This window comes from Vanderwaltozyma polyspora, genomic scaffold (assembly GCF_000150035.1).
Source record: "Vanderwaltozyma polyspora DSM 70294 KpolScaffold1028 genomic scaffold, whole genome shotgun sequence".
Lineage (NCBI taxonomy): Eukaryota > Fungi > Ascomycota > Saccharomycetes > Saccharomycetales > Saccharomycetaceae > Vanderwaltozyma > Vanderwaltozyma polyspora.
Window position 1 is genome coordinate 221,305 of NW_001834687.1, and position 14,261 is coordinate 235,565.

Consider the following 14,261-nt stretch of genomic DNA (forward strand, 5'->3'; position numbering starts at 1 on the left):
TTTCTTGATATTCTCTTTTGTTAGGTGCTCGGAAAAAAATAGCCACACTACAATGAAAGGCTGCTATTATAAAAGCTAACATCTTAATAGGATGGGTTGATAAAAGTATATATATAATACATTTATTATTATTCATTATATGCTGTTATTATTTATATTTATTTATGATTAAGATGAGGGAAATGGTATTTAGTGTTACAATAGCAGTATAACTATTTATTAAAGAGATTTTTCAAAAATCTTCTGATTTATTATTGGGTTCATTAAAGGGTGAAGTACAGTCTATGCATTTTCAATTAATAGTTACATCTAATAATAGTCTATGAGTTTCTTGTGCTTTTTGTAATACATTTAAGTATACTTCATCGTTTGTTAAGTCGATTATATACCAACCATCGACTTTTGCAGTAATTACAAGATTTCCATTACCGTGGTACTTAATTTTGTCACAAATTACATTATGTAATTTATAGATATTATTGACATCATTTTCGACTGCTTTTGAAGCATAACAGTCTCCGTTATAATTAATCTTTATCTTAATGATATTTGGTCTTGATGGGACATCAACAGTGCCATGAATGAACCAATTATTTATTAAGTCTTTTAAAACTATTGAAGATGAATTTAATATGTTATCTAATAGATTCGCCAGATAATCATTAAACTCTTGGACTCTGTCATTAATTAAAGTTGAATTATGTTCTAATGATCCGGTAAATGGTAAAGGATGTGGTAACGATGGTAACTTGATTTCATTGTAATTTGATCCAATGGATAAAAGTTTTGTATGTAATTTGTAGAATTGGCCATAGTAACGGTGTACTATGTTTTCACCGTTATTGGCTAATCTTAAATTTAAAGTATACTGTACTCTCTTCTCTACAATGTCGACTGAAATTAATTTACATGATTGAACAGAAACGTCTTCACTTGATCTTTGAGAGGATGATGCACTTGTGGAACGTGAACTTGAACCAATTGAGAAGGTATTCGATGTTAATGTTGATGGAGATGTTGGAGGTGTCATGTTTACCAATGTATTTGTTCTTGCTACAGGACAAGGGATCATTCTATTAAGATCTTTATCTTCCTTTAAATGAGAAACCGGCACTAATCCCTGTCCTAACTGATCTACTAGTCTAATATAACACATATCATTATCTTCATAGGAAATAATTTGCACAATTGATTCCTTTTGAACCGAAATAAATGGACACATTCTATTGTTTGTATACATAAAAGGCTCTGTCGGAGTGAAAGATTTTGTAACTGTGTATAATTTAATTAAGTTTGGATTGTAGTTTCTCGATGTCATATACTTATTTTTTTTAGTCTCTAAAGTAATTTCATGGCTAACTGTACGAGATAATGCCTCTTTCTTCATAGGCTTGGATATACTTCTTTTTAGTTCATTTCCTGAACGCTGTTTATTATTTTGAAATACAGACAGCATTGCCTTGATTGATCAGATGCTTGATTTTTGACTTATTGGCTTAATGATGGCAGCCGTCGATTGTATTTTGGATTTTGAATTAGTTTTTCAAAAAGGTATATAAGCAAGGCAGTAAGGAAGTTAAATCGAATAATAAAAGCAATTTGGACAGGCCATCGGAAAATGGTTATACGAATAGAAGTAACTTGTCCCAATATATATGATTAAAATTGGAAATAATTTCCCTGAACAACAAGAAAAGAGGAAACAGAAGAGCAATTGTATAATTCCCAATATAACATTTGTAATTGTAATTCTATACCAGAAAGCAGGCAAAGGAATGTTTAAACAAGGTAATTTCAAGATAATAAAAGAAAAGGCCAAAACACAAACAGAAACAATATTAAGATAATGTATTAATTATTATGATAGTAATAGTTGAGATAATAATTGGTCCTACCTGGCGTAACCTTTGCATTTCGAGTACAGTGGGGATGAGGGACCGCTATTATTTCATAGAAGACTCTAGTTATTAGTAGTGTGATTTCAGACCTCAAGACACAGATATTATAGTGAAAGATAAGTTAATCAAACTGGCAAGAACAGTAGAAAGCATCGTCAATTCTAGGAGAAAAAGAAATAGAGAAGTAATTGTGTGCTATGTTAGTAGGAAGAATAGGTATTTTATCAATGTAAAATAAATATAGCAAAACAATTTCAAAAGCATAAACAAGTGCAATGTCTAAGCTCAAATATTAAGCTAGTCTTAGAACTTATATTGCTTTAATTGACTGTAAATAACTTTATAAACTGATGTTGAAGTTCGAAAGTTAAGATGGCTAGAAACAAAAAGAAACGATAGTTATGTTCGTCGTTTTTGTTTACTCTTTCCGTTTTAGGACACCTCCTAAAAACATGGTGGAGAAGGCGTAAAGTTCGTTTGTCATAATTAAAAGGCTGTAGCACTGGATAAATTCTCGGTGTATAGATGTATCTCTGCCCTCACTACCTAGAAAAACGAACCGCCGACCACAAGAGGTAAAGCCCTGCAGCTCAATTCTGAATGAAATCTTTTAAAGATACAAGCATGTACACAAAAGTAAAAATAAACAACAGAAAAAGTAATTAAGAAAATAGGAAATTCTCTCCTGTATTTTGGAGGAGACGACATAATTGATCGTACACTATTGTCAGTGGCAGTGGAGACAAAGATCAGAGGTCGAGTTGCCCCAGTAGTACACTTCTACATATCTATTACTGACCCGATCCAGATTTGCTATTCGAGATAATATCCGTGTAAGAAATTGACTGAGAATCAATAACAACAAACACATTTTAACATGAAGTAAGTACATGGTGAACATACAACTCCAGTTCCAAAAGTGGAAAAACGGCATATTTACATATTTTTGTTTTTCTATTTTTGGTCATATAATGTTACACGATGTATGAGATGTTCTAACACTCTCGTTTTATCCAGTTTACCAAATGCGGATATTTACCATAAGCATCTTTCAATTTCTACTTTCGTACTATATCAAAAGGTAAGAAAAGTGTGCAAAACATCCATGCATGGTATCCAACCATACGAGTTTTCTATTTGTTTTGTTTCCTTTCTTATGTAGGCCAACTTGCTGATGGAACATAATCTTGAAGAATACCAATTTTGATCATGTGCACAGAAATTGGCCATAAGCAGAAATGAATCTATTTTAGGAAAGAGTATGAGAGGAAGATAGATGCAGGAAAAGGCTAAGTGTTGATTATTTGATGACGTGCTAAGTCAAAAAGAGGTGCCAGAAATGGAAATGACAACGTTGTTAACACGTCAGCGACAGTTTGAAACTTAATAATATGTCAATAACGGCAATTAACGTACTATTAAATCAAAAATATAAAAAGTAATTACACATCAAATGACAATTGATAAACTTAAAATACAATACTAATAAACAAAAAAGGGAATATCGAATGAAATATTATTACCGGTGCAGTCCTATTCCTACAGTGATATTTACAAAGAAGTATGGAAATCTCTTGATGATATATTTTTGTATGCAATAAGAATTAATAGAATCGAAATATTTTGAGCTATTTCTAAATTTATAAACAAATGTGTCTTGTGTTTTATGTTTCTATCTATTGTTGTTATGATAATAATCCCTTCTATTTAATCATCGCACTACATTGGGAAATCAGAGGGAAATATTTCTACGTTATCTTTTAGCCCTCATTCATCAGTTCTGACCCAAGTATTACTATTTCTATTGTTGTTGATCTTATTTTTATATACGCATCATCACATCTCCGGGTTAGTAAATTTTACAATTACAAGAAACGACTGTAAATTACAAATGTCTTAAAATGAAAATAATGTAAAATGTACTTTGTTATATTTCGATTGTTGCCATAAGGGTCTTGAGGTTTGGTAATAAAATAAATACAAAATTGAAGGGTCTATACCGCAGTGTATTATATTTTAAAAATTAAACATTTTATTATATTTAAAGTTTTGATGTTGTTGTTACAATTGGTTCTTTTACTTTGAATGTAAAAAAACTGAAATTGTACCGAAACATTAATTTCTTGAAGTTCAAGGAATATAAAACCTATTATAAACTACACTATATTTTAAATTTAACACAATCCGTTATTTTAAATTAAATGGCTTGTTGATTGTAATATAGATTTATATAGAAGATCTAATGATTACATAAAGAATAATAATCAAGAAATTATGCTATGATTCATTTTTTATTTTGAGAAATAATATAAATATAAAAAAATATCGTTATTAGATGGATTTCCTATAAAAAGCGATTAAGCTTCAACCATTTCTCTCAATCTTCTGATAGTAGATCTGACGGTAGCAGCGGCAGCAGTAGAAACAGTGTAAGCACCACCAGCGACAGTCTTCTTACAAGCACCACAAGTCCAGATACCAGCAGCACCTCTTCTGACGGTCTTCTTACCACAGAAAGAACAGTCGTATCTAGCGTGTTGTTGGACTTCCAACTTCTTAACTTGTCTTCTCAAAGAAGAACCGTAACGAACACCGTACTTACCGGTAATACCAACCTTCTTAGTTCTCTTAGCCCTGTAATAATAATGATGGTGCAACGTAAACTCATATAAGTTTTAGTTGAAAAGTAAATGTTAGTAATCAAAATAAACATATCAAAATAAGTTTGATTAATATATATAAATAAATATATATATCGAATAATGCTAGCAGTCGACCAAAAAAAAAAAATAACGTTGAATTTATTATGGGAGAATGCAGGTTATAATAATAGTTTTCTACCATATGGATTTAACTCTTGTCATTGAAGTGCTGTTCTTCACCATGACCATATATATTTCCTGAAACATCACTAACTATCTTGTTATATGGACATCTCCATCTAGTAAGTACTAATAAAACATGAATATACGGGTACGACTAACTTCAAATAAAGATTAGGTGAGTAACAGTGTAACGTTCTCTATTATTATTTTTATCTTGCCCAAGTCATCTTATGGTTTTTTTTATCTTTATCAGTCAATAATTCCAACTTATATCTTCTCAATCGACTAGCTTTCATTTATAATTGCAATATTAAAGTAAAGGTTTATCATACATTTTGTCTTGTGTTGCTTGTATGAGGGGGTTCTTAATAAGTAAGAGGATATAGACAATTAAAGATATTAGTCTCTTATACCAAACAAGATTATAATTAAATGTTATTTTTAATGATAATCAATTATCATCATGCATTAGTTGAGCCGGTTAGCACCAAAGATAGCAAAGTCAAAGAAAGAGAGAGTTAAAGTTGAGAGTACCGGATGGGCTGGGACAGGATAGGATGGGATAGGATAGAATTGTTGAAAGCAGTAGTTGCTGAGAGATAGAAGGAAAAAAGCTAAACCAGACCAGACCAAACTAAATCCAAGTCAGTTCGAAGCAAGCAAACAAGAAAAAAATTGTAGGATGAAAAAAAAAGTAGACAGATATTTTCACAAGTCCTACAGCCATTACACAGTAGTTGGTAGGCTGTATTTCCCATCAACCATTACCAATTTTCAATTGGTATGAGCCTGAGTTAGTGAGTGCTCCCGTCGACTGGTGAAAAATTTCAAAAAATCAGCTCAATGTGAGTGGGTGGGTGCTTGTTTTGTGTTTTGCGTCATCGGGTTTTCCGTTTTCTCTCGCAGGTGCGCTACTTTTCTGGACGGAACTTCGAGAAGAAAATTTACAAAATAAAAGCAAACGGGAGGTGGCGAGGGGAGGGACAAAAACTCAGAATAGACAAAAAAATATGAAAAAAATGTACGGGCGCATAACAAGAACAGTCACTTGAACACTCCGCTGAACCTTATTTACCCGGAAACGGAAACATCTAGAAGGGCAGGGTAATGAAACGTCCCAACTCTACCGCATTTTTTGAGCTTATTTGATTCGATTCGATCATAACTCCTGCCTGCTATTGTCGTAATCGTTTAGTTGTAGTTTTGTATAGTAACGCAGATTGCGAAAGAGACCTATTGTCTCTATTCTATATACTATTCTACACTATTCTATACTATTCTATACTATCCCTTTTCGAAACTACCAAGTGAAAAAGTGTTAGAAGTTATTTCGAAACTGACAAAAGGTTCAGGTTTTGTTAAAGTGGGTATTGGTATTTATATATTTTTAGCTATTCTCTTTTCAGGTTTTGGCTACTGTTCACAGGTACTAGAGTGTGTATTTTTACTTGTTCATCAGGGATAAAGTCGGTGTACACGCAAAACGTATTTATCTATATCTATATCTTAACTAGTTTATTAATTCAAGAAAGAAAAAAAAATGTCTGACTGGGATACTAATGTTGTTATTGGTTCAAGGGCTAGAGCTGGTGGTTCTGGTCCAAGACAAAACGTAGCTAGAACTAACGCTCAAATTAACGCTGCCAGAAGAACCGGTAACGTTCTTTCCGTCGATAAGAAGTATGGTACTACTAATGCCAAGGGAAACAACGAAGGCCAAAGATTGACTATGGTCGACCGTGAAACTGACATTGTCAAATTAAAGAAATTAGACCCTGCTGTTGGTAAAGCTATTTCAAAGGCAAGAACAGAAAAAAAATTGTCTCAAAAGGATTTGGCAACAAAGATTAATGAAAAGCCAACTGTGATAAACGATTATGAAGCTGGTAGAGCTGCTCCAAACCAACAAATTTTAGGTAAGATGGAAAGAGCTCTAGGTGTCAAATTGAGAGGTAAGGATATTGGTCAACCTCTAGGTGGTCCAAAAAAGAAGTAATCAAGGTTTTTTAACTGTTTTTAGCAGGTGGAATCCTTTAAAAAAATATAAAAATACTGAAGAATAAGTATAATAGATCATGCTATAAAATTTTAATATCTGTTATTGCTACTCTTCTTCTTTATGATCTCCCCCCCTCCCCTTGATATTCATCTAGTTGATGTCAACCATTATCCATCCCTTTTTATACTACTAATGAGTTACGTTTGATATTGGACTTCAGTAAATGATGACTGAAAATAATAAGTTAAATTATCTGTATTGGTTATCAATTTATAAAAATACAGAAAAAAATTATTTCAATTTATATAAATAATGAAAAAGAAATAATGTTTTGCATTGCATTTTTTTTTAATCTGAGGTTAATTATCACATATTTAATCGTTTTTTATTTTTATTTTAATAAATCTCTTGTTTATTAAACTAATCAAATTTTAAAATTACACAAGTTTATAATACTGTTAGTTATGTTAGAATCATTTATATGTTTACCTTAAAATTTCCTATTTTCATCAATGTGAGAACTAAGCATAAATTCATCATAATTTGTCTCCAATTTCTTCCATACTAAAATATTGCGTCACACTCATCAAAACTGAAAGCCCCATATTTTACACCATATATCTATCTTGCCAAGAAATTCTTTATCCATACTTAAAACTATATCAAATTCCGTTCCCCTAAACAATATACTCATATAGCAATCTACTACAATACAAGACATCAATTAAATTATGGGAACATAAAAGTTACCTCATAAAAACAAATATAATCACCAAATATAAAAATATAAAAAATTTGACCATCTACATAATTACTTAATTAACCTATTTCATTGCACCTTGTTTTGCGAGTTGGTCAGCCATCTCATTACCATATTCACCTTCATGACCTTTAACCCATTTAATCTTGAAATCGGTTCCAGGATAGGAATCTTTATTAACTTCATAGTATTTTTTGACCTTGACATATTTTTCAATCATAGGCATGACCAAATCTGCATTTGCTACCGATTCACCTTTTTGTTTAGCGATGGTTTCGTAGTTATCATTCAAACTCTTCATTACGTATTCAGAGTCAGTCCATATTTCGAATTCTGCTTTGTTACCCTTATTGCTCAAAGAATCATAAATAGAGTCTAAAGCATTACTGACTGCTTCAATCTCACCTCTATTATTCGTTTGAGCACCGGTATTTAATCTTTCACTGGCATTTAAATCTTTGTAGTTATCATGATCAAAGTAAACACCATAACCAGCCCTGGCTATAGCAGTACCATTGTGTAAAGACGAACCATCACAATAAACACGAACTTTATCAGCTGGCTTAGACCTTTGTACTGGATTTGAGATACGAGTTTTAGCTGCAAAATCAGATTCAGTTGTACCTAAAATATTATAATCAGTTTCACTTGAAACAATACCCTTAGAAAAATTACTGGCATCATTCAAAGAATCGAATTTTCTAAATGAAAGACCTTTTTGACCCTTAACGTAATCATTACAGTTATCCCAGTTATTGAATACTCTACTAGGAACTTGTGGGTTACTACTTTTCACAGCATAGTATTTTTCAGATTTTGATGCTTGAGTGCCTGAACCATAGGAAGAACCACCATAGGAAGAACCTCCATAAGAAGAACCTCCATAGGAAGAACCACCATAGGAAGAACCTCCATAGGAAGAACCACCATAGGAAGAACCTCCATAGGAAGAACCTCCATAGGAAGAACCTCCATAGGAAGAACCTCCATAGGAAGAACTTCCATAGGAAGAACCTCCTCCATAGGAAGAACCTCCATAGGAAGAACCTCCATAGGAAGAACCACCTTGTGAAGTACTTCCACTTGATCCACCATAGCCGGAACTTGAACCTGCAAAAGAACTGGCCTCACCTGCACTATCAAATTTTTTGTAAACAGCTCCACTGTAACCATTTACTTGAGCCTTACATTCATCCCAACTACTGTAAATACCGACACTTCTACCTCTTTGAACAGCATAATAACCACCTTTACCCATTGTCAATAAGTTTACCACCTTTAATAATTTCTGAATAGTTATCTTGACGGAATAAAACTAATAAAAACAGCAACCTGAATTAATAATAAAAAGGAATAGAACACTACTCTCTTGTTATAAAATCTCCAAATAGTATCAATCCAATAAGATCTTTTATATTAATACTATTCTATCTTTTGAAGGATCTTCATCTCCTAAAACTTTCAACAATTCAGATGAAGCCTTAAATATGACATTTTTAATATAAAACGAGACGCGTTAAAGCAACTATTTAATAAAACAATAACACGTAAAACAAATTGATAATAACTTAAGGCACGTTTAATCGTTAATTTTAACAATTATACACTTGTCCTTGACAAATAAATACCAACACCTGTTGACATTTTGTATAAGACAATCATTAGGTATTTTAATAAGGAGTACGGAATATCAGTCTACGACTGACCCATCTTTGTAATAAGAAATTGTGGACTTGTTTTAATAAGCATCTGGAAGTAACTATATGTTGATGTTTAAATTCAATTACTCGTAAGGTTCATAAGAGTTACTTGCATTTCATACCAACAGTTACTTGCCTGGCTATTAGCTTTGATTGTGTGTTGATTAAAAAAGATTTAACTGAACTACTAGCTAGATAAGGAATCGTTCCTCTAAATGAACTACATTTATATATATATATATATATGATCATCAGATCAAGTATTTACTATTGAATCTAGACACGAACATAAATCTAATTTCGTAGATACACCTCATACTCTATTCATTAACTTACTTTACCTTGATTGTCATAAGAATCTTTCTTTTATTTGTAGTGTTATAGTAGATTTAACTTGAAGAGGGAGGGATTGGATTAAGGATAGATTATTATATTATTAGTGAAATTCTATATACTTAATATATGGATATTGTGTTGATTGTCGTTTGGTGGATTGAATATGATATCGATTGTATTGGTATGATTCTCACCTAATATTACATTTTGTGGTATATGCTATAATGAATGGAACATGGATTAAGGGTTATAGTTAATTGATCATTCTTTGTATCTTTAAAATATTATTAAACAACATGATCTTAGTAAATTATTGATAATTGTGGATTTAGATATACAGTAAAGAAGCTGAATAGAAGAGTGGAAGTTTATTTAAAACTTTAAAAACTGTGATTAATCTTCTTCACTTTCTTCCTCCTCAGCTGCCCCCTGTTCATCCTCTTCTTCATCATTTCCTTCATTCTGTATATCATCATCTTCTTCATGTATTTCATCATCATCAACTTTATCTTCAACTGCTTTTTGACTCTCTTCCTTTACTTTTTTCACTTTAGCTTCCCCATTCCCTACTACTTCATCCTTATTAAACAGATGGTTTGCCAATATCTTATTTAATGAGAACATTGTCATTTTTTTACCAAAGATAGGTTGCATCTTCTCATCACACAGGATCTCTCTACGATCGTCAGGGTTCTGTAAATCATGTTCTTTGATGTAATCCCAAACCTTTTTAACTACCTGTGTCCTAGGAAGTTCTGTTTCACCTAAAAATTCTTGCAATTTTGGACTTAAAAGAACTTTACGAACATTAATACTATTAGGATTGGCTTCAGTTTGACGTCTCTTCTTCTTCTTAGTCTCGTCTTTACCTTTAGAACTCTTCTTGATAGTCCTTTTCTTTGAAACCGTGGTGGTTCCATTAGCTCCCTTTTGTAAGTTTTTAGCTATAGTCTCATCCTTCTTTCTCAATTCATCCTTTGATATAAGAACTTTAGGATTACTCTGAAGCTCATAAAACCTATCAACAATCAACTCGTTGATCTCCTTACGCTTCCCATCCAAATCAATGGCAAACAGCTCTTGAATAGCCTTCCTAATCTTTTTTGGACTAACTTCATCAGGATTAGAAGCTACTATAATAGCGTCAATCATAGGCTTGTACTTTAATAAATCTGACATTGCTCCTACCCTCTTATACAGCAAGATATATATATATATATATCAACAAAATAAATCTACTAGTGACTCCTTGACATCCAATTATCTCAATTATATCTATTAAATATCTATCAAATACGTCTCTGTTCAATGATCTGGTCTAACATTTTTCATATTTTATCAATTTAATTTATTATAGAGAGAGAGAACCCTTGCGGTATATGCCATGCCAAAATATCACCTTTAGTACTGAAAAATTTATAAGGAAGGGAAAGACATCAATCAAGGGCAAGCTGAGATGAGTTGTAAGTGATTAATTGTTTTGAGTATGTATATAGGTCTTACAGTTGTAATAATTGTTAAAACAAAGTGAACTGACAAATTGAAATTGAGATTAATAATCAGTTTGGTTTATTTTTTATAGATTACTTATTAATACTTATAATAAATTATTTTTTATTAATACTGTACAGATTTAGGCCATATAACTATATATATTTATATATATATTATGCAAAACTTAATATTGTCTTATGTCATCTTATTGTATAAATTTTTTTGGGTGTGTGGCTTGGAAAGACTCTTTGAATGCTTGTTTGAATTTATTTCTGAATTTGGTAGGTTGTTATTTAACGAGAGTTTTGTAAGTTCTTCTTTTGTTGTCTTTCGTTTTTTCTAACCAATTTCTTTCTGTCAGCTCTTGAAAGAGCTCTTGGGTCCATCAATTCCTTTTCGGTTCCTATATGGTCATCGTTAACTTCAACTAACCATTGGTCATCCAACTTCTTATTGATACCTTTGTAACCCCATTTTGGAACCCATTTACCACTGGCTTCATCAAATACCATCTTACCAGATTTTTCTTTGGATTGAATACCTTTTCTTGCTGCAAATTGCTCCCATCTTGTTGGGGCCTTTGGTTTAGGCAATGGCTTTTCTCTTGGCAATTCAGTTATTGGTTCAGGCAACTGGATTAATGTCATGGCTGAAGATTGACCACTAGTACCGCTGGCTGATTCGGTGGTGGTCTTAATAGGCAATGATAAGATTTGATTAATCAATAGTTGGACATTGCCACGCGTTAGATCGTATAAATGGGACTCTCTCTTAGCATTAGATGAATCTAAATCATTTCTATCAATAACATTAGAATCAAAAACTGCTAAATGACCTAAATCATAAGTAACCGGAATAGGTTTCTCAACGGTAACTGGTAGATCCTTGTATTTATCAGCTGTCGACATTTTTCTGGAAATATTCTCTTGACTAGATAGATGCTGTTCAGTTAATCAAAACTATACCGTTACCTGCTTACACTACTCCAAAAACTACCTCTTTCCATTGTATTGTATAGTATAGTATCGTATCTTAAATATCTTTTTTGAAATATTGTTAAAGCTCATCGCATAACTTGAAAATTTTCCATCACCTGTGCGATATACATACAGACGAGAAGTAGTCGATTATGACAAGAAGTATAGACCAAAGAGAAGAGAAGAGAAGAGATAAGATGGGATAAGATGGGATAAGATGGGATGAGATGGGTTGATGTTATTATTGATGGTTCAAGAGTGGTAAATAGGTGTATTACGAGGTTGGTCTGTTTACATGTAAATTAATAAACCAATAAATGTTGCTTTGTATTAATATTTAAACAATATATAACAAAAAAGGAGATATAAATTAAAAGATACACAGATAGAAAACGGCTAATATCTTTTTAGGTAGGACGTTTCCCATAAAAACTAGTAGTCTACTCCAATTAGTATCTTCTGTTTGGTCTTTGAGTTTCGGATCTGTCTTGCATGTAAGTACCTGGAACAATGTGTTCTGGTAAGTGCAAGTAGTCTCTCAAGTACTCAACACCAGACTCAGTCAAGGTGTAGTAATAGTATTGCCATGAGAATTGAGTCTTGACGTAACCCTTGGAGGTCAAAGATTGCAAAGCCTTAATGACATACAAGTTCTTGGTGTCAATTTCTTCGTGCTTTGGTTGGTTGAAGTCCTTCTTAGCAACAACAACACCTTCTATATTAATTTTTTTTTAAATCCCAATGGTTGTAGAATCAATTGATTGAACAAACATTCGATGTAAAAATTCTGTTAGTAAAAATATTTCAATTTAATTTAATTCAATTGGCTGATTCTTTCTTATACATTAAAATAGATGTTGTTAGATTTGCCAGACTAAGATAAACCGATTCCATCCATATCAATTCAGACCATATACCATATTCTTGAATTTTAAAATGGTACAATTAGGTTACCATAACCAATGTGGGCCAATTCATATGGAACAATCACCTAGTAAAGTGATCTTTTCTTTGACTAGTATATTAAATATCCCAATGCAGGCATGTCACATATATATTCTTGTTCTTACAATTGCAATATACTAATTTCAACTCAGTGAGAAATGGATTGGATAGGACTGGAGGATGGGTTAAGTGTATTCAATATTCGTTACAAATCTAATTCTTATAACAACTATGACAATGAAAACTAAAAAAAATCAACTTGACATTCGATAATATTATTTTAACATACCTTGAAACAAGTATCTGTGGATCTTAGCTCTTTCTTCCTTTGGCATCAACATGACGGGCTGGATTTATGGAGTACTGTTTTGTATGTGGTATTTCTTGTATTTCAAGAGGTATATAAATTATATGTATCTTAATATTACAGTTTTTTAATATCCAGATACCTGATAATTTGAAATATACCAAGTGTAGTATATAATATTATGGATAGGATAGGATGGGATGGGATGGGATAAGGTTGAACAATAGTTAGCACTAGAGTACAGAGAGAGAGAGAGGATCAGAGTTGGTTGATAGTGTTGACGTTTGGTGTAAACCAGTCGAGAGTGAAGAAGAAAGTGGTTAGGTTAGGTTGGGTTGGTTCAACTTGGTGATTATTGTCGTCAGTAAATTTTGTCAAGTATAGGAAGGTAACAAAAGTTGATGATGCTTTAGAGTTGTGATTAGAATGGATTTCATTATGAGAAGATAAATGGATGGATGTATAGATTGGGTGAGTTCTAGCAACCTTAGGATAGCAAATGCCAATTGCCATTTGCAGTTAATGGTGTATGTAGTATTCATTATTGGTGTTCATGGCATTACATCCCATCAAAGTGTTTCATTGAAAGGCACTGCTTGCACAAAGAATGGTGGTTAAGTCTTAAAGGTAATGGTGTTAAACTGAAAAAAAAAATTGCCTTCCCATTCCTTGGGTCCACGTACCTTTTTCTTTGAAATTCGTAACAATTTTGAAGGGAAGAGGGAGTTATTCAGTTTTGGCGGAAGGGAAGAAAAAACCGGAAATTTTTAAAGGGAAATTTTGAGTAAAGGGATTTGAGGTCGTCATATATAAAATAAACGAAAAGGCCGGAGTGTAAAACCCTTTGCAAATTCAAAATATACAAAAACACATATGGAGATTGAAGGCCCTCTTTGACGTAATATAGAGGAGGAAGGATTAAGTTGAATTTATAGATGACACTCTGAAGAGAGTTATAATTTTTGAATCACCTTATAACGCCAGATTGAGGCAGATGCTTGAACTCTTGTATAGATATAG

General features: G+C 32.3%; 7 protein-coding genes across 7 annotated transcripts; 1 reads left to right on the forward strand and 6 right to left on the reverse strand.

Moving 5' to 3' along the window:
- Nucleotides 1-292: 292 nt before the first annotated feature.
- Kpol_1028p101 (PX domain-containing protein) lies at nucleotides 293-1,456 on the reverse strand (the record flags this gene model as incomplete). The annotated part of the gene is made up of 1 exon (XM_001646633.1): nucleotides 293-1,456. One exon carries the CDS (start codon nucleotides 1,454-1,456, stop codon nucleotides 293-295), a length of 1,164 nt encoding a protein of 387 aa, XP_001646683.1.
- A 2,799-nt stretch (nucleotides 1,457-4,255) lies between these two features.
- On the reverse strand, nucleotides 4,256-5,057 carry RPL43B (60S ribosomal protein eL43; the record flags this gene model as incomplete). Its single annotated transcript, XM_001646634.1, has 2 exons — nucleotides 4,256-4,532; nucleotides 5,056-5,057. Coding segments are annotated over 2 exons (279 nt in total).
- Nucleotides 5,058-6,263: 1,206 nt separating this feature from the next.
- On the forward strand, nucleotides 6,264-6,719 carry MBF1 (multiprotein-bridging factor 1; the record flags this gene model as incomplete). Its single annotated transcript, XM_001646635.1, has 1 exon — nucleotides 6,264-6,719. One exon carries the CDS (start codon nucleotides 6,264-6,266, stop codon nucleotides 6,717-6,719), a length of 456 nt encoding a protein of 151 aa, XP_001646685.1.
- Nucleotides 6,720-7,546: 827 nt separating this feature from the next.
- On the reverse strand, nucleotides 7,547-8,740 carry RNH1 (RNA-DNA hybrid ribonuclease; the record flags this gene model as incomplete). Its single annotated transcript, XM_001646636.1, has 1 exon — nucleotides 7,547-8,740. One exon carries the CDS (start codon nucleotides 8,738-8,740, stop codon nucleotides 7,547-7,549), a length of 1,194 nt encoding a protein of 397 aa, XP_001646686.1.
- Nucleotides 8,741-9,911: 1,171 nt separating this feature from the next.
- On the reverse strand, nucleotides 9,912-10,697 carry Kpol_1028p105 (uncharacterized protein; the record flags this gene model as incomplete). The annotated part of the gene is made up of 1 exon (XM_001646637.1): nucleotides 9,912-10,697. The coding sequence occupies one exon, from the start codon at nucleotides 10,695-10,697 to the stop codon at nucleotides 9,912-9,914; it is 786 nt and encodes a 261-aa protein (XP_001646687.1).
- Nucleotides 10,698-11,305: 608 nt separating this feature from the next.
- RRS1 (ribosome biogenesis protein RRS1) lies at nucleotides 11,306-11,920 on the reverse strand (the record flags this gene model as incomplete). Its single annotated transcript, XM_001646638.1, has 1 exon — nucleotides 11,306-11,920. The coding sequence occupies one exon, from the start codon at nucleotides 11,918-11,920 to the stop codon at nucleotides 11,306-11,308; it is 615 nt and encodes a 204-aa protein (XP_001646688.1).
- Nucleotides 11,921-12,438: 518 nt separating this feature from the next.
- On the reverse strand, nucleotides 12,439-13,275 carry RPS10A (40S ribosomal protein eS10; the record flags this gene model as incomplete). Its single annotated transcript, XM_001646639.1, has 2 exons — nucleotides 12,439-12,704; nucleotides 13,224-13,275. The coding sequence occupies 2 exons, from the start codon at nucleotides 13,273-13,275 to the stop codon at nucleotides 12,439-12,441; spliced, it is 318 nt and encodes a 105-aa protein (XP_001646689.1).
- Nucleotides 13,276-14,261: the final 986 nt, after the last annotated feature.